At 44.4% G+C, this 26444-nt stretch overlaps 1 protein-coding gene across 2 annotated transcripts in view; it reads right to left on the bottom strand.

The window, feature by feature from the left end:
* Positions 1–299: 299 nt before the first annotated feature.
* The window catches only part of GXYLT1 (glucoside xylosyltransferase 1), an 88282-nt gene continuing 62137 nt past the window's right edge, over positions 300–26444 (bottom strand). For both annotated transcript variants that reach the window (XM_030548956.1, XM_030548957.1), the window contains 3 exons: positions 8171–8294; positions 7630–7802; positions 300–6089 (listed from right to left, as the gene is read on the bottom strand). In XM_030548956.1, the coding sequence (XP_030404816.1) occupies positions 5928–6089; positions 7630–7802; positions 8171–8294 (459 nt within the window). In that variant the 3' untranslated portion in view covers positions 300–5927. The remainder of the gene's footprint in view (positions 6090–7629; positions 7803–8170; positions 8295–26444) is intronic.

The raw sequence follows: 26444 nt of genomic DNA, 5'->3' as shown, positions 1-26444 counted from the left end.
TTTGAGGAGGACCCAGTGGACAAGCGGGTTACAAGGAAAGGCATACTTCAGACCAGGGGTAGGCAACCTATGGCATGCGTGCTGCAGGCGGCACGCAAGCTGATTTTCAGTGGCACGCAAACTGCCCAGGTCCTGGCCACCGGTTCAGAGTGCTCTGCATTTTAGTTTAGTTTTAAATAAAGCTTCTTAAACATTTTTAAAAACCTTATTTACTTTACATATAACAATAGTCTAGTTATATATTATAGACTTATAGAAAGAGACCTAAAAACGTTAAAATGTATTACTGGCACGCGAAACCTTACATTAGAGTGAATAAATGAAGACTTGGCACACCACTTCTGAACGGTTGCCGACCCCTGCTTCAGACCCTCATCCCATAGTATTAAGGACGCATCAGCAACTGAGCCTGGACTGTGGTTTTAGAATGAGCAGAGCTGAGGGCACTGTCTGGTGCTCTTGGTGGCAAAGAGGTCTACTTGGGGATAACCCCACTTTTGAAAGGCTGATTTTATGATGTCTGATCTGATTGACCACTCGTGCATGTGGTATGACCTGCTGAGGCGATCTGCCAGCTTGTTCCGTACCCCTGGAAGGGAGGATGCTTCGAGCTGAATGGATTGGGCTATACAGAAGTCCCAGAGAAGAAAAGCCTCATAGTGGAGAGATGAGGAGCAGGTTCCACCTTGCTTGTTTATAGAACATGGTGGTGGTGTTATGTCAAGACGGTCATGCTGTGACTTTGCAAAGTGGTGTGAAAGGTTTGGAAGTCAGACAAACTGCCCTGAGCTCCTTCAGGTTGATATGAGGTATCTCATCCCTGGACCACAAGCCTTGGGTCCTCAGATCCCCTTAGTGTGCACCCTAGCCCAGATCTGACACATCTGTTACTAACATCAGGGAAGGTTGGGGCTTGGTGAAGGGAACCCCTGCACAGACCAGCCATCAATACAAGGATTCTAGAACCTGTCCCGGGATTGTCACCACAAGGTCCAGGGGGTCTCAGTACAGACAGTAAGTGCGAGGCACGCTTGCATGGGCCTGAGTCTCAATTGGGCATGCTTGACCACATAGGTGCATGCTGCCATATGCCCTGTTAGCTGCAGGCAACACCTGACTGTCATGGTGGGATACTGAAGCACTGATTTGAAAGTCTGCTCTATCGCTTGGAACCTGGGCTCTGGAAGTCTCACATTCGCCCATATCGAGTCCAGGACTGCCCCATAAATTTTATCCTTTGGGTAGGTATGAGTGACGATTTGGGTAAAATGAGGAGCCCCAGTCTATGAAACATGTCCATGACCATTGTCATGTGGTACTGGACCTCGTCCTTGGAACATGCATTTCGTGAACACTCGGGGGGCTGTTGACAGGCTGAACGGGAGACTTGTGAACTGGTAGTGATATTGGTTTACGATAAACCGGAGGAAGAGTCAGTGCACTGGATGAATGGCAATATGGAGGTATGCATCTGTCATGTCGAGGGCAGCGTCACAATCCCCTGGATCCAATGATGGAATGTGCTTTAGGGGATCATGTGGAACTGGAGTTTGACCATAAATGTGTTGAGTCCGCAAAGGTCTAAAATGGGTCAAAGACCCCCCTTTGCCTTAGGGATTAGAAAGTAATAGGAGTAAAACCCTTTTCCCCTTAATTCTTGTGGAATCTCCTCCACCGCACCTATCTTGACGACTGAACGAACCTCCTGCATAAGGAGCTGCTTGTGAGAGGGGTCCTTGAAGAGGGATGGGGAAGGTGGGTGGGAGGGAGGGAAGGAGGAGAATTGGAGGGAGTAACTCTACAGTGTGCAGCACCCAGCGGTCCGACATTATAGGGGACCAAGCACGATAGAAGTGGGATAACTGGTTTGAAAACCGTGGGGATGGATCCAGGAACTGGATTGGTACACTGTCCCGGGAATGCCTTCAACCGCTGGCTTGTTTCCGGGCTGGGGTTTATTCTGGCCTTGGTTAAGCACATTATTCTGCTGTCTATGCCTGCTATTTCTGCCCTGCCTGCGATACAGCTCCTACCTGGGGCAGGGTTGATACTGCCTCTGCTGTGGAGGCTGAGGCCTGAAGGGCTTTCTCTGGGTTGCCGGCCTATGTGTCCCTACTGATTTCAGGGTGGTCCTAGAATCCTTAAGGCTGTGCAGCCTGGAGTTTGTTTGCTCCAAGAAAAGCCCCGAGCCCTCAAAGGGAAGGTCTTTGAAGGTATTCTGGACTTTTGGAGGGAGACCCGATATCTGGAGCCACACTGAGTGTCGCATGACTACCCGAGGCAATGGTTCTGGCCGCAGAGTCAGCTGAATTGAGGGAGGTCTGTAGCGAAGTCTTAGCCACTGCCTTTCCTTCCTTGATTAATGCCATAAACTCAGAGTGAGAGTCCTGGGGCAGGCGATTCTTAACTTCAACTGTTGGATGGCCGTGTTCAAGTTTATGTCTATTAAGGATCGCCTGCTGGTTGGCTATGCATAGCTAGAGGTCCCCAGAGGAGCAGACCTTCCTACCTAAGAGGTTCAAATAATTGGCCTCCTTGGCCTTTGGGGCTAAGGCTTGTCGGTCCTGTCGTTCCTTCTCACTGACTGCTGAAACGACTAGGGAACAGGGAGTTAGATGGCAGAACAGGAACTCATAGCCCCTGGAAGCAGCAAAGTATTTCCTCTCTACCCCCCCGGCTGTCGGTGTGATGGAGGCCTGGATCTGCCGTATAGTGCTGTAATTTGTTTGTATGGTCTTTATGAGAGGGAGCGCGACTCTGGAGGGAACCTCGGGCATCAGGATGTCCATCACTGGATCTTCCTGCTTGACCGTTTCTTCCGCCTGGAGGCCCATATTGAGGGCGATCCTGCGGAGTAGCTCCTGGTGAGCCCTGTCGATCGGTGGCAGTCCTGAGACCGATGTGCCCGTCACCGCCTCGTCTGGAGAAGAGGAGGAAGTGAGGTGCTGCCAGTTGCCTTCATCTAGACCCTCCTGTGTGTCCCCATATGCCTGGGACATTTCAGGGCCCGGTGGGACTGACACGTCTTGAGGTGTCGCAGTACTTGGCACTGCCTCGGGCATTGGGCATGGAAACGCTGGTTGCTCTTGGGGTCCAGGGGCGGTATGGAGAGAGTGGTCGCCCTTGTCCTTGATGCGTGCCTGTGGGGCAACTTGGAATGGCGTTGCATAGATTGCCCAGACCTAGAGACTCTGGAGGTGATGCCCTGCTGCTGGTGGTAGGCCCATGGGGTCCAGAAAGGCCACTGACCCAGAGGAAGTCACTGTGGCTGCTGTGCTGATTGGGATTCTCTGCTGGCTACAGTTCGATGTCTGCTACAGCTAGTCAGACTGGAGTCGGCCTTGGAGCCGACTTAGAGGACCAGGATGGTACCGAATGCTGAGCAGCTGGGGAGCAGTGCCTGGCTGACCAGGACCGCGAATGGTACCAGGAGTCTCAGGACTGGGACTGGTGCCTCTCACTCGGTGCCGGTGAGGATGTCGGTGTCGTACTCTGGTGCCGGGTGACCGATGGCGTTGTGAACTGGCGTGCGGTTGCCATGGGCACTGCTAGTGGATTCGCCTCCGGTGCCATAACTTCACACTCGGTCCCAGGTGCTGGGGAATAGCAGGATGCCACGATTGAACGGGAGCGGTGCCAAGAGCAGTGCTGAGAGGGTGACCTTGAGCGGAGCACCACTGCCGGTTTTCCTCTGGACAGCACCTTCTTGGGTGATGCCAGAAGGCTTCTCCCTGCACAGGAGGGGGTTTGGCGCTGACAACTCAATGAGGTCTTTCGCTGCCTCAAAAGAATCAGGTGTGGAGGGGTGTTTGATGACGTCCAGACATTCATCGGCACTGAATCTGCTGGGTACTGGACTCAATGGTGCCTGTGGCACCAGAGTCGACGGTGCCAGTTCCTGGTTTGGGCCTGCAATCTGTCTTTGCATGCAAGGAGCTTCTCTGAGCAGCTTAGTAGCTCTTTGGGGAGAGCGCCCTCTTTCTCCTTTCTTGTGACACTTAGTTGACCGGCGCCGAGCTTCGTCGGCTCGTCTCGGTGCTGGCAATTTACGGTGCCTGGGCAGTGCCAGGTCATGCATGGATGCCGGGGCACTTTTCAACGAGGAAGCTGGGGTCAGTGCTGGTCAGTCAGGGGCTGATGGTTGTAAAGTGGCCTCCATGAGCAACTGCTTAAGGCGAAAGTCTTTCTTTCTTTCTTAGTGCGCGGCTTGAAGGCCTTGCAGATTTTGCAGCACTCTGCCTGATGAGACACTCCCAGACACTGGAGACAGGAGTCGTGGGGGTCGCTGTTAGGCATAAACTTGTGACACATGTCGCAAGCTTTGAAACCCTGGGCTTGTGGCATTTCCCGCAGTCCAAGGCTGGTGCTGGAACTAGCTTCCAGACACCTGAATACAATGGTATTTAACTAATTGCTAACTACCTAAGGACAACTCTAACTAGAAGATTGAAAGGCTAAGGGATCACTTGCAAGCGAGCGAGCGAGCACATTCCAACCCCTCCATGGACGGTAAGACAGAACTGAAGGGAGGGTAATATATATACTGCCATAAGGGCACCATTCTAGGGGGCTCCCCTACCGTCCTGACGGGAGCTGCTAAGGGAAAAAAGGTCTCTGATGTCCGTGCATGCGGCATGTGCACACTTAATTGGAATGGACATGAACAATCACTCGAAGAAAAATATTTTATTACTATTAGAACCAATAGATTTTTTCTTATTTTGTTTCATTTTTCAAAAGGAAATAAATTTATATCCTGAAAACAATGGAACAGGTTTCCTATAAACAAAAACACAGGGGCCTAATACTCTTGTAAATCAGCATAGCTCTATTGGTGTCAATGGAACCATTCATCTGAGGATCTGTCCAAGATTTTTAAGCTTTGTTATTAAGCACATATGCAAATCTATTGGGGGAGAAGGAGTTATGAGGTGAACCGGTAATGTGTGTAATACTTCCTCATCATTAATAGTTCTCATAGGAAACATGTCCTATATGCATTCTGGTGAACAATTAAGACCCCCATTCACAGCTCTACCATATCATGTAATCATTTTTAGTAATTAAATATAATAGAGGCAACATTCCATTATATATTTCTGCTTCCAGAAAGCTCAGTAAAGTTGCAAAAAGGTATCATTAAAAGTGATAAAAACTATTTTTTAAAAAAATCTTGTATTATATCTTTGTAAAAAATTCAGCTGGAGTATTTTGGCAAGATGGCTGAACACAGCATCTGTTAGGAGGTTGTATCACAAGATATCAGTAACTACAGACGGGAAACTAGTTCCTCTTACACTAGTGATTAATTGCTTTGAAAATCTTGTTTATAATGTGCAGTTTACATTTAAAATATGAAACATGATTGTCAAAACAATATTTTAACACGTAGGAGATGAACAAGTCTAAAGGCACATACAGATTGTCAATGGTTATATCACATTTCTTTGAAAACAGAATAACTTCTGTCCTTGTAAACAACTTAGTTCTCACACTTTTAAAGTGAGGTTAGTGCTGACTCAATTATTGCTACATTCACAGTTTAGCAGAATCATAGATAACGTATGAGGTACATTCTACCAATAGATCTATCTTAATTTCTGTTTTATCCATTTGAGTATGACAGACAACTGAATTATGCAGAATTAAAAAACCGACTAGAAGAGCCAGTAACTCCCATATTCACTAGAACTGGAATGAAAATTAGCAGTGATTAAAAGATCAAAAATATCTTCTTTGCAGGAAAGTGTTTGTATTCTTCATAATATGAACAGTTTCTTCATTTTATCTACACTGGTAAACATTTACCTAGGCACGCTAGGAATAGGTGATTCAAGCAATATTATATTTTTTGTATGAACATCCTTCATACATTTTATATATTCCGTCTGTTTGAATTCAATAATTTTGTGAGTTTGTAGTAAGAATCAACTTCCCTTTGATCCTCTATCATAAATATCTCTTATGCTTTTTGTTAGCTGCTTTATGAACACTTTGTATATTCTTCCACAGTATGTATGCATTGTCTTCTGCAGTTCCAGTTCTAGGGGCTGTAACAGGAAATTAACCAGGTCATCACCAAAGGAATACTAGAGGGGAAAAAAATGAGAAGTGACATTAAGGTCATGTGTAAGCACAATATTCCTTTTTTTTCAAAGAAGCAAGAGTGTTATGAAAATGCCTTTCATCATTATTGTGAAACACAAAAGTAACTCCATAAATATAGTTCCTTGATGCTCTAAAGCTAGTAAAAACTTTGCTCATCATTCAAATATTGCTTAAACAAAATACAAAATCAACATACTAAGCTATACAAGCAAATTCAAAATAAGCTTTAAAGATCTAACATAATTCATGGGTTGTTCACACGATCACAATGCCTACTGCATCTCAGCTTTGGCTTAAAAAATGTACAATTATCCCAGTCTAAATGCACTTCTTTAAAAAATTTAAATTCTTATTGAGTTACAGTGAATCAACAGCACATTGGATAATCTACAGTACCAATAAAGACAGAACAATTTCATTAAATTGAATGAATGTAAGCATATATTGTGTTTAACATGAACATAAAGTACAAATACAATCATTAATTCAGTGTTATAATATTTTTTCTTAAGAGATGTGAAACAAATTATTTGCAAACCCAACATTTCATAGTATAATAATTGTGCTAATCTTAAAACCATCAGATCAGCATTGTTTTATATACTTTTTGTGGAATATTCATAAACCAAACGGTGTCATAACTAAAAAGGAGATACTTTTTTTCTTTTTGACAATGCTAAAAGGAAACAAAGCATCTTATTTTATGGGAACAAATTTTCTTTCTATGCAGTGTATTTTCAGACCCCCGAAAGTACTTTTCTTCATTTTTATATCCATATGACAACCACCAATAAAGCGCCATTAAAATATATTACTGATTTTCGAAGGTCATATACAAGATAGTGTGTTACATTAAAATGTGTATCAATGCTACTTTTTACAGCTCTTCAGTGAATACACTGATGTAGTGATAAATACTTTATTGGAAGCCTTATTTGCAGAATAAAAAAGAACCCATTGTGCTCAGAAGGGAAACTTGCATGCATTTAAAGTGATAACCACATATTAATGTGCTTAGCATACAAAACAGATCACGATATGATACACAAATACTTGTTTTCCAGTGGGCAAAGTATGCCTACAATAAAATTTTAACAATTGTACGATACTATGAACATTGTCAGGTCTTTGGGACAGGGAATGTCTCCTACTCTGTTTGTATAATGCTTAGCACAATGGAACCCCAATCTCTGTTGGTTTGAGGGAACTATCCTAATACAAATAAATATTATATGGTTCTTTACATATTTGTGTTTAACTGTTATAAGACTTAGCATAAGGTCTTTTAATGAACAATTCTGTTTCTATTTTGTCATAAAACCAAACTTGAAGTCCAGCTGAACTGCAAATCATTTAAAAAGTGTTACTGTGTTAATTATCTAGAATTGATAAAGGTGAGGTATTATTATAATACAAGAAAAAGTGCAAATGTCCTAAACATGTTAAACTTTAACAGATGATACATTTTATAAATAATTCTACACAAAGGTATGGATGATTGTAGTTTATACAGTTACTTACTTTTCTTATTGCTTCATATATAAACCTAAACGTTGGTTGTTTATCATCATGGTAAACACCTCTGTTTCCATGAAGAATAAATATTCCTTTTTCTTCAGCTTCCTTACAATTGCTTCCATAAATGCAGTGGTCAGGACGATAATTCCATTGACAGGGAAAGACAAATAGGCTCTCTGTTCAGAAAAATACACAGTACACAGTTCACAACAAAACTCTTCGGGAGAGAACAAAAATGTAATCAATAGTTTTTCTTGGTAAGATAACATCTTGCAGAGATTGTGTTAAAATATTTGTATACAATTATATTTAAAATAATTAGGTGGCATCAATACAATTTAAATCTATTTTGGATTAAATGATCTCTAAATCAACATAAAGAACATTTTTTAAAAGGAATAAGCAAAATGCTATCTGGAATAAATCCACTGAAAATTCTGGAAAAGGGCAACATTTTCTGCATTTAGAAACTAAATACAAGATTAATATATCTTAGAGCTGTAGTGTGAAACAATATCAATATTAAACAGAGAAAAGGACATACCTGGATTATGAAAAAACATAATATTCAACAGATCTTGATCACCCCATGTTATGTTTAGCTTATATTTTTTAAGCAATGGCATAAGAATTTCTCCCCACTGTAGCCGAGCAGTTGTCATATCATTCTATTTAAAAAAAAATAAAAACAAACAAAGAAAACATTAGAATCAAGTCACAAGAGAAATCAAAGAATCCCAGTAAAAGACATTACTCACCTTTGTAACTGTTGTTCTTCGAGATGTGTTGCTCATATCCATTCCAGTTAGGTGTGTGCGCGCCATGTGCACGGTCGTCGGAAGATTTTTACCCTAGCAATCCCCGGTGGGTCGGCTGGGTGGCCCCCTGGAGTGGCGCCGGATATATACTCCTGCTGACCCGACCGCTCCTCAGTTCCTTCTTGCCGGTTACTCCGACAGTGGGGAAGGAGGGCAGGTTTGGAATGGATATGAGCAACACATCTCGAAGAACAACAGTTACAAAGGTGAGTAACCGTCTTTTCCTCTTTGAGTGCTTGCTCATATCCATTCCAGTTAGGTGATTCCCAAGCCTTACCTAGGCGGTGGGGTCAGAGTGAGATGTCGCAGAGTGTAATACTGCGGAGCCAAAGGCTGCGTCATCTCTGGACTGTTGAACCAGGGCATAGTGAGAGGTGAAGGTATGCACTGAGGACCAGGCAGGTGCATGACATCTCGTGGATGGGCACGTGAGCCAGGAAAGCAGCAGATGAGGCTTGAGCCCTGGCAGTGTGCAGTGAGGTGGCTCGACGGAACGTGAGCCAAGTCGTAACAGGTGCGGATGCACGATGTTACCAAGGATGAAATCCTCTGTGAGGAAACGGGAAGGCCCTTCATACACTCTGCCACCGAGACAAAGAGTTGGGGGGTTCTGCAGAAGGGCTTTGTCCGCTCGATATAAAAAGCGAGCACTCTATGGACGTCTAGGGAGTGCAGCTGTTGCTCCCTGCGAGATGAATGTGGCTTCGGGAAGAAGACCGGAAGGAAGATCTCCTGGTTAACATGAAAAGCCGATACCACTTTGGAGAGAAAGGCCAGGTGTGGTCGCAACTGCATCTTGTCCTTGTGGAAGACAGTATATGGAGGGTCTGCCATGAGAGCCCGGAGTTCAGAAACTCGTCTTGCCGATGTGATGGCTACAAGGAAAGCGGTTTTCCAGGTCAGGTAGAGAAGGGAGCAAGTTGCTAATGGCTCGAATGGGGCCGACATAAGTCTGGTAAGTAATAGATTGAGGTTCCAGGATGGGGAGGAGCGGTGTACCTGGGGGTATAGGAGGAATCGAGCTTGAGGAATCGAGCTACCATAGGATGTGAAAACATGGAGCGGCCATTCTCCCCTGGGTGGAAGGTAGAGATGGCTGCCAAGGGCACCCTCAAAGATGATACCGCTAGGCCCTGTTGTTTAAGGGACCAGAGGTAGTCCAGGATGGTGGGGATGGGAACCTCGGTGGGAAGAACGTTGTGCTCTGCACACCAGCACGTGAAATGCTTCCACTTGGCCAGATACGTTGCTCTAATAGAAGGTTTTCTGCTACCCAGGAGTACTTGTTGCACTGGGGTAGAGCAACACAACTCAGACTGGGTCAACCACTCAGGAGCCATGCTGTGAGATGGAGGGACTGTAGGTCTGGGTGATGCAGTTTGCTGTGGTCCTGAGTTATCAGGTCCAGGTGCAGAGGTAGTGGGATAGGGTCGGCTATTGACAGGTCTAGCAACATGGTGTACCAGTGCTGCCTGGGCCACGCTGGAGTGATCATGATCAAGCGGGCTCTGTCTTTGCGTACTTTCAGCAGGACCTTGTGGATGAGTGGGAATGGTGGAAAGGCGTATAGCAGGTGAGTCGTCCACGGTATGAGGAAAGCGTCCGCCATCGAACCCTGTGAGAGGCCGTGAAAGGAACAAAACATCTGACATTTCCTGTTCTCGCGGGACATGAAGAGGTCTACATGGGGAAATCCCCACTTCCGGAAGACCGAAAGAATAACGTCCGGGCGAAGCGACCACTCGTGAGAAAGGAAGGATCTGCTGAGGCGATCCACCAGAGTGTTCCGAACCCCCGGGAGAAAGGATGCTATGAGGTCTATACAGTGGACTATACAACAGTCCCAGAGTCGTAAGGCCTCCTGGCAAAGGGTTGAGGACCTTGTCCCGCCCTGTTTGTTTATATAGTACACGGTTGTCGTGTTGTCGGTGAATATCGACACACAACGGCCTTGCAAGTGCTGTTGGAACGCCTGGCAAGCAAGGCGGACTGCTCTCAGCTCCCGGACATTGATGTGCAAGGCCAGTTCCTGAGATGACCAAAGGCCTTGAGTGCGTAGATGCCCAAGGTGAACACCCCAGCCGAGAGATGATGCGTCCATCATCAGGGACGCAGAGGGCTGAGGTGGATGGAACGGCAGCCCTGCACACACCAGGGAGGGGGTCAGCCACCATTCAAAGGAGCCTAGGACGCTCGGGGGAATGGTGACGATCATGTCTATGGCATCCCTGCCTGGTTGGTACACTGAGTTGAGCCACAATTGTAGGGGACAGAGGCGCAGTCTGGCGTATTTCGTCACAAACGTGCAGGCCGCCATGTGACCCAGGAGACCGAGGCAAGTGCGAACCGAAGTCAACGGAGCAGCTTGCAGACTCTGGATGATGGCCACCATTGCCTGGAACCGGGGCAGCGGTAAGCAGGCCCTGGCGAGGTTGGAGTCCAGGGTGGCACCAATGAAGTCTATCCTCTGAGTGGGAATCAGAGTGGATTTTTCTGCATTGATCATTAGGCCTAGATGTAGGAAAAGGTCCTTGACAATGCCAATGTGATGGATTACTTGTGCCTCGGAGGTCCCTCGGATGAGCCAGTCGTCTAGATACGGAAAAACATGTACCCGACGACGGCGGAGGTGGGCGGCGACTACAGCCATGCATTTTATAAATACTCTTGGGGCTGTAGAGAGGCCGAACAGTAGGACCGTGAACTGAAAATGTTGGCAGTTGACTACGAACCGGAGGAACCTCCTGTGAGGTGGGTAGATGGCTATGTGAAAATACGCATCTTTCATGTCGAGGGAGGTATATCAGTCTCCAGGATCCAGGGATGGGATGATGGTCCCCAGGGATACCATATGGAACTTCAACTTTATCATGTATCTGTTGAGTTCCCGCAGGTCCAGGATAGGTCTGAGACCCCCTTTTGCCTTGGGGATTAGGAAGTAGCGGGAGTAAAACCCCGCGCCCTATTCGTGTTCCAGTACCTCCTCTATGCTTCCTTTGGCGAGGAGCGTCTGCACCTCTTGGAGGAGGAGTTGCTCGTGAGAGGAGTCCCTGAAGAGGGACAAGGAAGGGGGCTGGAAGAAGGGGCGTGAAATAAATTGGAGGTGGTAACCAAATTCCAGCGTGCGTAAGACCCAGCAATCTGACGTTAGCCAGGACCACGCAGGGAGGAAAAGGGAGAAGCGGTTGGAGAAAGGAGGGAACGGATCGTTTGACAATACTGGTATGACACCCTCCGGCGCACCTTCAAAAGGAGGGTTTCGGCCCTGTGGAAGGTTTGGAGGGGCCTTGGTTCTGGCCCCCTTGGTTGCCTGACTGCTTCCGGTGACTGGTTCTACCACGCCTTCTAGCAAAGACCTGTCTCTGTCTGGGCTGAGGGTAAGAGCAGTGTGGGTTGGGGCGGAACGGCCTGCGCTGAGTCACTGGCGTATGCATGCCCTGCGAGCGCATAATGACCCTGTTGTCTTTTAGGCTTTGCAGCCTAGGGTCTGTCTTATCTGAGAATAGGCCTTGCCCTTCAAAGGGGAGGTCCTGGATTGTATGTTGGAGCTCCAGGGGAAGGCCTGAGACTTGCAGCCATGAGATACACCTCATAGTCACCCCGGAGTCCGCTGCGTCCAGGGAAGCCTGGAGAGAAGTTCTAGCCATCTTTTTTCCCTCGTCCAGGATGGCAGCAAATTACTATCGGGAGTCCTGCGGGAGCAACTCCTTGAATTTGTCAAGAAGAGCAAAAGGCCTGGTATGACAGACATGCCAGAGAACGTTCCTTCAAGGTAGGAGACCAGGTTATGGTCTTGAAGGCACAACAGGCCCATAAGATGGAAGCATCATGGGAAGGGCCATTCACGGTCCAAGAGCGCCTGGCAACTGTAAACTACCTCATAGCATTTCCCAATTCCTCACTAAAGCCTAAAGTGTACCATGTTAATTCTCTCAAGCCTTTCTATTCCGACCAAAAAGACCCAGCCAAATGCAGTTAAGTGGACTGATGAGTGTCAAAAGGCCTTTACCCAACTTAAGGCAACGCTCATGTCTGACCCTGTGCTCAGGGCCCTGGATTTTGATAAACCATTCCTAGTAACCACGGATGCATCTGAGCGTGGTATAGGAGCAGTGCTCATGCAAGAAGCAACAGACCACAACTTCCATCCTGTCGTGTTTCTCAGCAAGAAACTGTCTGAGAGGAAAAATCACTGGTCAGTCAGTGAAAAGGAATGTTATGCCATTGTGTACGCCCTGGAAAAGCTACACCCATATGTTTGGGGACGGCGGTTCCAACTACAAACTGACCATGCTGCACTAAAGTGGCTTCATACTGCCAAGGGGAACAACAAGAAACTTATTCGTTGGAGTTTAGCTCTCCAAGATTTTGATTTTGAAATTCAACACATCACAGGAGCTTCTAACAAAGTTGCTGATGCTCTCTCCCGTGAGAGTTTCCCAGAATTCAGTAGTTAAAAAGTGTTCTTAAAATGTAGAAGTCTGTTAGTTATATACTTAGTAGTGTATGTAAAGGTGCATGTGTTGTAGTAATCTGTTTATTTTAAAGTTCTAGAAGGAAATCGCCGCCAGTGAGCTTCCCCACTGTCTGCAATTTGGGGGGCGTGTCATAAACAGATAGCTAAGGGTTAATGTCTCTTTCACCTGAAGCACCTGACCAGAGGACCAATCAGGAAACCGAATTTTTTTCAACTCTGGGTGGAGGGAAGTTTGTGTCTGAGTCTTTGTCTGTCTGCCTGCTTTCTCTGAGCTTTGGAGAAGTAGTTTCTGCTTTCTAATCTTCTGTTTCAAAGTGTAAGGACAAAGAGATCAGATAGTAAGTTATATGGTTTCTTTTCTTTGTTATTTGCATGAATATAAGTGCTGGAGTGCTTTGATTTGTATTCTTTTTGAATAAGGCTGTTTATTCATATTTCTTCTAAGCAATTGACCCTGTATTTTGTCACCTTAATACAGAGAGACCATTTGTATGTATTTTCTTTCTTTTTATATAAAGCTTTCTTTTAAGACCTGTTGGAGTTTTCTTTTCTGGGAAATTTCAGGGAAATTGAGTCTGTACTCACCAGGGAATTGGTGGGAGGAAGAAATCAGGGGGAGATCTGTGTGTGTTGGATTTGCTAGTCTGATTTTGCATTCCCTCTGGGTGAAGAGGAAAGTGCTTTTGTTTCCAGGACTGGGAACGGAGAGGGGGAGTCACTCTGTTTGGATTCACAGAGCTTGTGTCTGTGTATCTCTCCAGGAGCACCTGGAGGGGGGAAGGGAAAAAGGATTATTTCCCTTTGTTGTGAGACTCAAGGGATTTGGGTCTTGGGGTCCCCAGGGAAGGTTTTTCAGGGGGACCAGAGTGCCTCAAAACACTCTAATTTTTTGGGTGGTGGCAGCAAGTACCAGGTCCAAGCTGGCAACTAAGCTTGGAGGTTTTCATGCTAACCCCCATATTTTGGACGCTAAGGTCCAAATCTGGGACTAAAGTTATGACAAGTCCTGCGGGAGCAACTCCTTGAATTTGTCTGCCGCCACCCAGGTATTTTAATTATAGTAGCTAAGGAGGGCTTGTTGATTAGCCATGCAGAGTTGGAGCGCCCCTGCAGAATAGACTTTACACCCCAGTAAGTTCATGCGCCTCGCATCTTTTGATTTTGGGCTGGGGCCTGCTGGCCATGGTGTTCCCTCTCGTTGAGTGACTGGACAACTAGGGAGCAAGGAGGGGGATGGTTATATAAATATTCGTAGCCCTTGGAGGGCACCGTATATTTACGTTCCACTCCCCGGGCAACAGGTGGGACAGAGGCCAGAGACTGCCAGATTGTGTTGACATTGGCCTGGATCGTCCGTATAAAGGGGAGGGCCACTCTCGTGGGGGCATCCGATGTTAAGATGTCCAACCCTGGGTCCTCTACCTCCGGGACCTCCTCGACTTGCAAGTTCATGTTCTGTGCAATATGCCTGAGAAGATCCTGGTGGGCCCTCGGGTCGATTGGTGGGGGGCCTACCGACGATGTGCCAGCTACCGCCTCATCAGGGGAGGAGGATGAGGAGAGATTTGGGACAAGTGGGTCAGTTGAGGGCTCCTCTTGGTGGACAGCCTCTGTCTCCCTTGGGATCTGGGAGTCCTGTGGCTGGACTGACACTTCCTCCGAAACAGGAGGAGGAGGGCAGCTAATAGTGGTTTCCGGCACCCGGTATTCTAATGTGGCAGAGCGTGATGGGCCTGGATGTGTACCTTGGGCCTGATGATATGCCCAGGGTGTCCAGAATGCCCACTGTTGAGGTCCTTGATCCTGAGCTTAGGGCTCGTGGAATATCACAGTGGGCACATCAGTGTCTCTGTCTTTGGCATATGCACTGTCAGCCTGAGAAGACACGGATGGGTGCCGGGACAGCCAGGGAGGAGCTGAGACACCTTGGTAAGAGTCCCTCTGTCTCGCCGTTGGTGATCTCCTCGGTGCTGGGGATCGGTACCTGGAGTCATACCAATGCCAAGAACGAGACCGGGACCTGCGACCGGCACCGTGCCAGGAGGTTGACCTGGATCTCGAAGGTCTACGACGTGAACAGCTGTGAGAGTCGTGGTGCTGGGAGCTGGAGCAGTGGAGGCCGAGACATCGATCTGTGCTATGAGTACGACCAGTACTGGACAGGCAAGCGGCGTCAGGACCATGATCATCTATGAGATTGCGAACGGCACCGGGACCTGGATCATGATCGGTGCCGGTCAGCCGGGCCGACTGAAGGAGGTCTCATTATAGTAGGCTTGCCTCTAGAGTGTAGTACTTGCACCGGCGGTGCCGGGGGTTGAGGCAGGACAGACTCCGTCATGGCGATAAGGTCCCTGGCTGCAGAGAACGTCTCTGGTGTAGAGGGGACCGTAAGCTCAACCACAGGCCTCGGCGGGGACCTCTCAGGGACCAGAGCCGACGGTAACGCAGCAGTTGGTACCACGGCAGGTGCAGGTGCCGAGCGGTCCGACCGAGGCTGCATCTGTGGTGCCGAGGGCACAGAGGCAGTGGAGGTCTTCGACCTCTCCTGCTTCGGGGAGAGAGATCAGTGCTGATCAGGTCCCTGCGCCGGAGATGGCCGGTGCCGCGGTGTCTTAGTGGTGCCAGGATGATCCAGTGCCGGAGGAGCACTGTTAGTAGAGTGCGGGGAAAGGGCTAATGCCCAAACCCCGCTGAACTATATACACTAACTATCTAAGAACTATCAAACTAACTATAACTATAGATAAAACCAACTATATACAACAAGATAGCGAAGAAACAAGTCGTAGCTAGGGAAGTGGAGGACAGCTAAGCCGTGCTCCACTGTTCCAACGACCGACACAGGCAGTAAGAAGGAACTGAGGACCGGTCGGGTTGGCAGAGGTATATATCCAGTGCCATGGTGGTGCCACTCCAGGGGGTGACCCAGCCGACCCACCGGGGGGTTGCTAGGGTAAAAATCTTCTGACGAAAGTGCACGTGGCACGCGCACACCAAACTGGAATGGAAATGAGCAAGCACTCGAAGAAGAATTTGCTTTTCAAATCTGGAATCTCTGAAATTGCATAGGATTTTTTTTTTAAACGTTTTTCTTACTTCATGAAAAATAAATTATATCCAAGTCTTAAATTATGCCTTGTTTCTCTTGAAAATATTAGATTAGTCATTTGTAACTTTTTGTTCATCTCCTCCTCTTAATTACCATATAAAATAAAGTAATAAATTTTTTATTTGTGATCATGAATTATTTCTCATACAAAGCGCCTTGGTATACAAACAATACTAAGAAACAAAAAGTACCCTTTGCTATGGATTAATGCAATCAAGTACAAAATTTGTTCTGATAGAAAATTCTGCAAAAGGCTATGCAAGATATTTTAAAGTGAACTTCAGACTTCCCAGTCTCTCCTCAAAACCCATACCTCAAGCAGTTTTTCTAACATTAGTAAGAGAGAGAATATGGAACTGGGGCTGAGTTACAGGATGAAAAGTTTTTTTTTAAATTGATTTCAAAACAAAAGTCTTGATTAACTTTAAATTGGCTAGATTTCCCACATAAAAACTGCCATGAAAGATTTATAAAACAATTGCACAAACGTGTAAAATTAAAGTTTCTCACTGAATGAAACTTATTAAATTTTAACTTATAACTAACTCTTAATTATGGCACCATAACTTGATCTAGAAAAGTAACTACACAAACTCTTCACCTGTAAATTCAAATGAATACTTCAAAGAATTATGCTGATGACGTTGGAGAGTGTGAGAAGAATGTAAACACAGGGATCACAGAAGAAACAGTCGTGGTTCTACAGTTAAAGTTGAGATGAATTTTGGATTTAAACCAGGGACGGTTTTGACAATTTGTTATATAAAAGAACAAATAGCCTTCCCAAAATTACTAAATGCTAATTACATAACAAATAATGGAAGGCTAATTACAACATAAATCAATATGGAACATGGGGTGATGGCCCCATATGTCAGATTTTATGACACTAGTGTAAATCCCAATTGTCAGAGCTCAAACTGGGTCACAATTTTGTACCTAATTGTAATACCTACAAATGATAAAATTTAAACATCTTATTTAGTGTTCCATAGTGTCATTTGTGCCTACAAACTGGAAAATTACTTTGCTGTAATTCATCTTCTCTGAAGGTGTAAGTTAATCAAAAATCACACTCTTAAGCCTCAAATTTCCAGTGTAAGCTAGAGGAGAATTCTCCTAGCTCAAAGGGGTTTAGTTGAATAATGCTGCTCAGATAGACTCTAGATGAGGTGGGCTAGGGTTAAGGCAGGGACTGCAAGCAAGTGAACAGAGAGGCTGGAGAGAGATGGGGAAATAAATCAGCGAGAGTGATGAGCACCCTTACATTATACAATCGAGCGACAATAGCCTTTCTACTGGTATGTTGATTTCAAGGTTAAAGTAATCTTTGATTACAGGCCTAGAACTGAATCTAGATGGAGAAAGAGGTATAGTTGAATTCCTGTCAGTTAAACTTCAGAACAAGAATATGAATACCTAATCTGATACCATGCATATGAATACTCAAATATACTCAATAATTAGCTACAGCAGTAGTTTCCAAATTTTTCTGTTTCAGCCACCCATTGGGGATGGATTAGTGAATGAATGTGTTGCCTTCTGTTCCACTCATATAGTTGCCGCAGTCTTTCCTTTTTTCCCCTGTTCATTTACTCTAATTCTCCCTTTCAGGTCTGTTCATTTTTTCCCCCATGTATTTTTTTTTTCCTTTTTCCCCATTTTTCCTAGCATGCTTTCATTTATTTTGCTGATTTTTTCCTTCCTCACTCACTCCCAGCAGCTCTATTACTCAATCCTGTGGTCCTACTCATCAGATTATATGACACTGAGGGTAAGGGCACTTGTTGAGGCCACCCCCCAGATGAGCTGAAGGACATGGGAACAGAGAAGAGAAGCTTGGATTACAGGCTGCTTGCCAACTGTATCCGCAGACCTATACTTCTAAGATGCTCCCACAGTCCTGAATCAGAGCAAGAACAGAGGTGGTGACTTTCTTCAGGCACACTTTGGCCCAACCTCCAACTTGAGAAATATTGACCTACAGCCTTTTTGCCTATACTAGTGAGTTCCTGTTCTCTAAATATGACATTGATCATTCCTGCAAAACTTCAAGATCTTGTATCTTTCATCACACTGCTAAATAAGGATCCCAGTTCAGCAAATGAGGTTCTGGGGACTATGTTTAAGAAACCATGACGCAAACTAAAGAACAGAACCTCAAAGACTACTGCATTCTTAAGTCCACAAACACAGTTGCAGAGAGGGTACCTAAAGGTATGGTGGAAAAGGCTGGTACGTGAGAAGATGGTGCTTGTATAGCAACAAGTCCTTTTCTCAAATAGTTATGATGAAAATAGGTGAAACAGGTTACTTCTGAACAGAGAGCAGATTTAACTGTGGGCAACTTACAAGAACAGGTCTCAAAAAAACAAAAAAGAATGCATACAGAAGTGGTAGGAAAAAACATAATATGGTAAGAATGAGAAGAGACTTGTTGACTCACCCATTCACCTTCCTGCCAATGCAAAATTCTTCCCAAGGGTATATTTTTAGTGTAAAGTTCAGTTGTTTTAGGGTAAGTGTTGAAAAGGCAGATAAGGAATAAGTAAATAGTAAGAGGTCAAGAGGAACTGTGAGGATTAATAAAGGAAGAGAAATTTAACAAAATAAAGGGGAGGACTATCTGTAAGAAAATCAAGCTACTTTGAATATAAGCACTATAAAAAAAATAGATGGAATCCTAAATAAAGAACAATAATATTCCAATTTGGACAGAGAAAAAGGGTGGGGAGTGGGATCTGTAGGGACCTAACATTATCATTATCTGTCCATGAAGGCAGGCAAACAGCATGTTTACACAAATTATACTAATTGAGAGGTCTTGCCAACATCCACAAGGACAGAGATATGGAAAGTTACCTAGACACATATGAGCAGTAAAAAGATAAGATTAAACACAGAAAAGTAATTTGAAACATGCTCAATAGAAGGGACACACACAGAAAGGACTACATTGAAAAAATATCTATGGATGATAGTTAAGTCTGTGAGATTGTCACAGAGGTCACAGATTGCGTGACTTTCCATGACCTCTCTGACTTCTGCAGTAGCCAGTGCCCTGGCTCAGGGGAGGCTCAGGCAGCCCCTGTGCCAGGCACACCGGCTGCTGCTGGGGCAGTCTTCGGCCACCACACCCTCCCTCCCCCCAGCAGAAGAGACTGGGTGTGGGAGGAAGCAAGGGGGTGGGGGCACGGGATGGAGTGAGGTGGGTTCTGGGAGGTGCTTACATAGGGAGTTCCTCCGAAGCGGCGATATCCCCCTCGCTCAGCTGCTAGGTGGAGGTGTGGCCAGGCAATTCTGCGCATTGCATCTGCCCAGGGCACTGCCCCCACAGCTCCTATTGGCTGGGAAACGGCCAACGGGAGCTGCGGAGGCAGTGCCTACAGGCAGAGGCAGCATGCAGAGTTGCCTGACCATGCCTCCACTTAGCAACTGAGCAAGGGGGATGATGCCGCTTCCAGGGAGCCCCTCAAGTAAGCACCATTCAAAGCCCGCCTCATCCTGTCCTGTGCCCCAATCCCTTGCCCCCTCCCACACCCAAACTCTGCTGTGGGTGGAGAGGGGGGAAAGGAGTGAGCCAGGTAGGAAGCCTGCTGGCCCCACCATATATTTCATGTTATAGCAGTCTTGGATGACGACCCAGCACATGCTGGTCATTTAAAGAACACTTTTACTGTAAATCTGACAAAATGCAAAGATACTAATGTGAAATTTCAAAAGATAGCTATAGCACTCAACTCAAGATTTAAGAATCAGAAGTGCCTTCCAAAATCAAAGAGGGATGAAGTGTGGAGCATGCTTTCAGAAGTCTTAAAAGAGCAACACTCAGATGCAGAACCTACAGAACCCAACCCACCAAAAAAGAAAATCAACCTTCTGCTGGTGGCATCTGAATCAGATGATGAAAATGATCATGTGCTGGGCTGCACTGCTTTGGCTCGTTATCGAGCAGAACCCATCATCAGCATGGACGAATGTCCCCCGGAATGGTTGAAGCATCAAGGGACATATGAATCTTTAGCGCATCTAGCATGTAAATATCTTGCAATGCTGGCTACAACAGTGTGATGCAAATACCTGTGCTCACTTTTAGGTGACACTGTAAATCAGAAGCAGGCAGCATTATCTTCTGCAAATGTAAACAAACTTATTTGTCTGAGCAATTGTCTGAACAAGAAGTAGGACTGATTGGACTTGTAGGTTCTAAAGTTTTACATTATTTTATTTTTGAATGCAGGTTTTTTAATGCATAATTCTACATTTGTAAGTTCAACTTTCATGAAAAAGAGATTGCATTTGTATTAGGTGAATTGAAAAATACTATTTCTTTTGTTTTTACAGTGCAAATATTTGTAATAAATAATATACAGTGAACACTGTAAACTTTGTATTCTGTGTTGTACTTGAAATCAATACATTTGAAAATGTAGAAAACATCCACAAATATTTAAATAAATGTTATTCTATTATTGTTTAACAGCGCAATTAATAGTGATTAATTTTTTTTAAAGTCACTTGACAGCCCTGGTTATTAGAATTATTGATGGTGTCTAAATGCTAGAAATGCTTGGGGGAGAAAATTATTAGGGACAAAGTGGAGAAACCTGCCATCCATTCTCTCCTTCGACAAGAATTGGAGTTGAAGGGCAAAGGTGTGAGAAACAAGAAAAAACCTTGGATGGAAAAAACTGATTGGAAGAATAGGCTAATAGCATATTAAATGATCCAATTCTCTAATCATTTGTTAGTTCTCTAAATCCTTCCAATTAATTTAATTTTTCTAGTACAGAGCTTTATAGAAATGAACAGAATCTTCAAAGTACGGCCTCAGATTTATCTCCATTCTTTTTGCCAGGATAACTCTGCGTATCCAAAAAAAATTAAACTTTTGGAATACTACTTTGCAAATTCATCTAATGTTCCATCTACTGTCACATTCAGGTTTTTTTCCTCAATTATATCTGCTTGCGTTTTTCCAAACCAAGTAACTATTTTCTGTCTATGTTTCTAATCTATTTAGGTAATTTTGTTTTATTTTCCATCTTCAGTGGTGTTTGCTGCACCCCCAATTTAGTATCTCCCCACAAGTTTCTTTAATATTCTAGGTTTACCCCACATTTTCTGATCACGGTCTAAAAAACAGAATTAATGGCAGTCACTAGACACCTCTCTCTCTCTCTCTGTACACACACACACACACACACACAGGGTTGGAAAACACAGGGTTGGATATTTTCCAGGGAAGCCTTACTGGCTAAATGATGAACTAGCACTCATCTGAGCCCTCAAGAGTTAACACATTGTTGTCAATGTAGCCTCACACTCTACAAGGCAGCACAAACGGAGGGAGGGGAGACAGCATGGCAGACAGAGACAGAGACACACACCCTGTGTGAAAGAGAGAGAGAGATGAGCATTGCCCCTTTATGTACGCTGACCCCACTCTTAAGTACATTGCCTTTTCTAAGTAGATCAGCAAGTTGAGACAGCTGCTGTTGCCAGGACACTTCCTCCCATGTCCTCCTCCCCTCCTCCCTGCTCTATGGAGATGGGGTAAGCTGGGGGCAGGAGCAGAGGGGAGGGAGATACCCTGACATTAGCACCCCTTCCCCCCACCCCTCTGGCGCAGCAAGCAGGAGGCTCCCAGGAACAGCTCCAAGGCAGAGGGCAGGAGTAGCACATGGCAGTGGGGGGAGGGACAGCTGAACTGCCGGGAACTGATAGCCTGCTGGGCGGCTGCTGCACAGGGAATCTAGGGGAGAGGGGAGCTGATGGGGGGCTGCCGGTCCACCCTGGTTCGAAGCCCCCACCTGCTAGCTCCAATGGGCTGCTCTTTCTGCAAGCAGTGGACAAAGTAGGCAGCTGCCAAACAATGTTATAAGGGAGCGTTGTGCAACTTTAAACAAGCATGTTCTCTAATTGATCAGCAATGTAACAATGAAACAACGTTAACAGGGACGACTATAAGTGAGGAGTTACTGTATCTTCTTTAAGATCACTTCTAATTTGAAAAGTGAGATACTATTTAATGTTGAATTCTGCATGTGTGATACAAAGTCAAAATAAATTAACATACATGTTTCACAGATTACATCACACTGGCACAAACAATGCAGTACAAAAAGCTTTGAAAAACCTGTTTAAACTAATACATTTATATCTTTGTTTGTATTGAAACAGTAATATTCAGCATTTATAGTACAATCCTGTTTACTCAAGTGGCCTAATATCCAAAACTTCTGGGTAACAGGCATTCAGATAAATGGAAGTGTTAATCTGAGCAGCAGTTTCACTGACAAAGAAATATGGGGAACAAAGGGAGGAGTAATGCTGATGTTTAATTAATACTGTGTACTTTTAACAAATGTATTAACACACCAACACTGTGGTTTTAATACAATTTTGGTGTTTTAGTAAATTAGTTTTTTTTATTCTGTATTAAAGTACAAAATATTAAGTATTAAAAGTACAAAGTTGTTGATAGCACTAAGAGGCTAGTTCAGGAGTTATTAGCAGATGATTAACTAATACAGGACTACCTGGGGGAAACTGTAGATTTCATTAACTATGATTTTCTTGTAAAGGGAATTCAGATTACTGGAATTATACTATATACAGGCTGTTAAGGAATTTAGGGTCTATATGAAAGGATAGACTAACAACCTGGGAGTGTTCCAGTTCACTGCAAAAAGAACAGAAAGCCTTCTTTTTTTCTCCCCCAACAGTCTCTCTGATCTTAACAGATGGGATTTAAGTAGTACTGCCCAACCAACACATGAAAAAGGGTGGTGAGGATGCAGAGAAAAGGAAAGAAGTTATTTACTCGTAACTGTAGTTCTTGAACGCCCTGTCTACACTACAAAATTATGTCAACCAAATTTACATCAGCATACAGCCACCAGAGTTATTAAACTGCTTGTTTTTGCACACTTGGTTCCTTTAGTCGGTGGTGCGCATCCTCATCAGGAGCACTTGTATCGATTGTCTTGTCAGCATGGGGCACTGTGGGAGTTCCTGAAAGCAATTAACAGTCAACATAAAGAACACAGTGTATACACTCACACTGCATTGACCTAATTACATTGACTGTGACCGAGGAAGGTGGTGCTACTAAATCGGCATAAAGAGGCACTTACATTGGCAGAGGGGGAAGTGAAGTTTTGGATATTTGGCCACTTGAGTAAACAGGATTGTAAACAGCTGTTGACAATTGCACAGCTAGGTCAACACAAGGTAGCTTACATCGACCTAACCCTGAGTATAGACCAGGCTGGAGAGCTGTCGGTGCACAATCACACTCATGGGATGGATCCCATAGCAGCTTAGGTTTCTGGAAAGCCAAGTCTATAGGTATGCATAAGTGTAATCTAACAGGATGTTGGGTCTTGCGGCGCATACACAGACACCAGAGTGCAACTTATGGCCCTGGGGCCCTTTAAAACTGGAAGCTGTTAGTTGCAGGGTACATACTTGCTCCTAGTCATGGGACCTACAGGAAAATACTCAAAAGCTTCCTGCCTCTTAGGCAAGGCAACAAACAGGAGAGACCAAGATAAAATAAAGGGCTCTCTGTACCTGTCAGTCAAAGTCTGAGAGTGGGGACACCTACACAGAGCCGGTGCCAACTTGGAGGTAGTGGGAGAGCCTCAGCTTGGAAGGATTGTGAAGCTGTGGAAGAAGGGCTGAACAGTTGTCAGGAAAGGCTACTAAAGGTGATGGGAGGGGTTCTCTCCCTTCCCAACTGGCAGAATCAAGGAAAGCCTCATATTGGTACTCTGAGTTTATCTGACCTTGGTCTGCATTTTTTGTTATTTAAATAAATCAAACCCTACAGAAGGGTTCTTGGACTAGATGGTCAATTGTTGGGATCTTCATGCCCCCTCATAATGCAGAATATTTGATGCCCAAGTTACTGTGTAAGTGCAGCCCCCATTCATATCCATTCCTTGGCCTGAACTGCAAGTTGTATAGCAACCTATGAAACAGAAGGAAAGTGGGCTCTTCCTCCTTATCTTCCTGCACCCCCAGGTGTACTGGGCATCCACCAATTTCCACTATTTATGTTAGTCTTGTGCTGGTTTGTTCCGAGTTTCAAGCTGATGGATCTGGCTTCTCTCTCTATTGTTCTGCATAATGTCTTTCTAGGCAACCTTCTTTTTCTTTCCAGTTGAAGGTCCATGTTATCACTTGCCATGGAAATCAAGTTGGTGGCATACTTCAAGTGTGTCCTAAATATGTCCATCGTTGTCTTTTTACTTGTGTCTCTTTGATACTTTAAATTGGCTTGCTCTACTTAGAATTTCTGATGTTGCAAAAGGACTCCTTCTGATAGTCTCTGAACATCTACCAAAAGCATTTACTTTGGAATTAATTGATCTGATCAATTTCAGTTGTACATTTCTATGACTCTGATCCATAAAAGAAGATAGACATGATACCAGTGCTTTAAAAAAAAAAAAAAAAGTACTTGTGTGTCAGTACTTGGGATCCTTTTCCAAATCTTTACGAAAGTTGTTGCTGCTTTTGATATTAATTGCTTGACATCTAACATGGTATCACCATCATTGCACATCTCATTCCCTAGACAGGTAAAATGACTTACTATTTCTAGTTTTTCTTCATCCACACTAATAGTTACTTTGGGGACACTAATAGCCATATATTTTGTCTTCCCCTTATCAATAAATAAACCAAGTTGTTTTGCCAAGATAGAACATTTGGTTCTGGAAGGTGAGCAATGACTGTACATTTTTGATTGATTTAATTAGGTTGCTGCACTATTAAGACTTCAGGAACAAACTGGGTCTTACTAGAAATTGGTTTACCTCCACCCAGGAAAGCAAAACGGGGTAGACACTTTCCTTAGCAAACTCTGGTTTCTCATGCTGCGTTGGTGGTTTCAGTACACAGACATGTCAGACGTTGAGGATGTGTTTTCCTATCTTAATCTTCCAAACACTAATGTGACTAAAATTGGGTCAGCCATGGCTTAAGGATATTTTTGTGCAACTCTTTTCCATTAAGTTAATTCCAAGCAGTGAGTGAGCATCCATGTAACCTCACCTCAAAAGATTCACTTTGAAGACATGCTGGATAAAATTAGGACACTTTTTGGTTCACCATGATAACTAATTAATTGAAGTAAACAAAACTACTGTTTCATATACTATTTTGTTGCTCGGTCTCAAGAGTATGCCATTAAATTCAGTTGTCCAAAAAGAAAATACAAATCCCTCTACTGATGGAAGGTTGCTGTTACAAATGACATGACATTCTTAAAAACACTCAGGGGCTGGAGATCTTCAAATGGAAGAAAGCAGAATTGGAAATGCCAACTGTCCAATGGGAATCTCAAATACTTTTTCAGGAAAAGAATATGGGTTGCACATGCAAACACCTTAAAGTCCACCTATATCTAGAAAATTCCCTGATCCACTGCTAGCAGCATTGATCTGCAATATTTCATTTTTAATCTGACATTTTAGGAACCAGTTCATCCACTTAACATCCAAAAATATATACCTTTTCTAAAAATGGTCTGCTGCCTCCTTCTTTGAGGCCACAAAAAATATAGAATACCCCTCCCCTCGACATCACTGTTCATCAAGAGAAGGTCTTCAACCCCCAGAACTGGGAAGCTGTGCATAGCAAAAAGCCAGTTCTAATCTGTGAAAGGAAAAGATGAAGGGAACAGAGAGATTCTTGCAATACTGAGGAGGTGGCTTTTCCCAGGCAGAAAAGAAAATGAGAGACTGTCCTCCTACCCAAAGGCACAGATGAAGAAAGCTGATAGTCCCTAAACACCAGAGGCTTCAGGCTGAAAAAGAAGACTTGGATTTACTCCCAGGGAGACAGAAGTCACACCAGCTCCTAAAAACTGGAAAATGGTTTATACTTTGGAGGGAATCTACTGACTGTGAAATAATATTTTCATGAGGAAGAGAGTTTAGAAGCTTCTTTGCTGGTAAATTGGTTCAGAAATATTACCTCACAAATGAGATAGCCCTGTCTAAAGTGACATGCGGTAATATGGAGCTTAGAAGATACAGCCCAACTACCAAACCATAATGCTCAGCTGCAAAGATCACCTTCCTTCACACTATGCTGAATAAGGCAGGAATAAAAGTGGAGAAAGCTGAGGGAACTGCTCATAGTAGGCAATACCTCGATGATGAATGGTTATTATCCTGCCTTTCAGAGTAAACAAGGAACTCAGAATTTGCATTGTTGCTGATCAAGCCATATACACGAGTTAAGCCTTTTTTGACTAAATGAAACATACGTACTTGCAATTATATAAGAATTACCTATGAACAAAGTTCCAGTTGGCGGAAACTGGAAATTTAGCAGGAATACACTTCCTAGGCAAACATGTAGGTTAAAACTTCCAAAAGCTCCTAAAGTGCTG

This window comes from Gopherus evgoodei, chromosome 1 (genome assembly GCF_007399415.2).
Source record: "Gopherus evgoodei ecotype Sinaloan lineage chromosome 1, rGopEvg1_v1.p, whole genome shotgun sequence".
NCBI classification, from domain to species: domain Eukaryota; kingdom Metazoa; phylum Chordata; order Testudines; family Testudinidae; genus Gopherus; species Gopherus evgoodei.
This window is presented reverse-complemented; position numbering and strand designations above follow the sequence as displayed.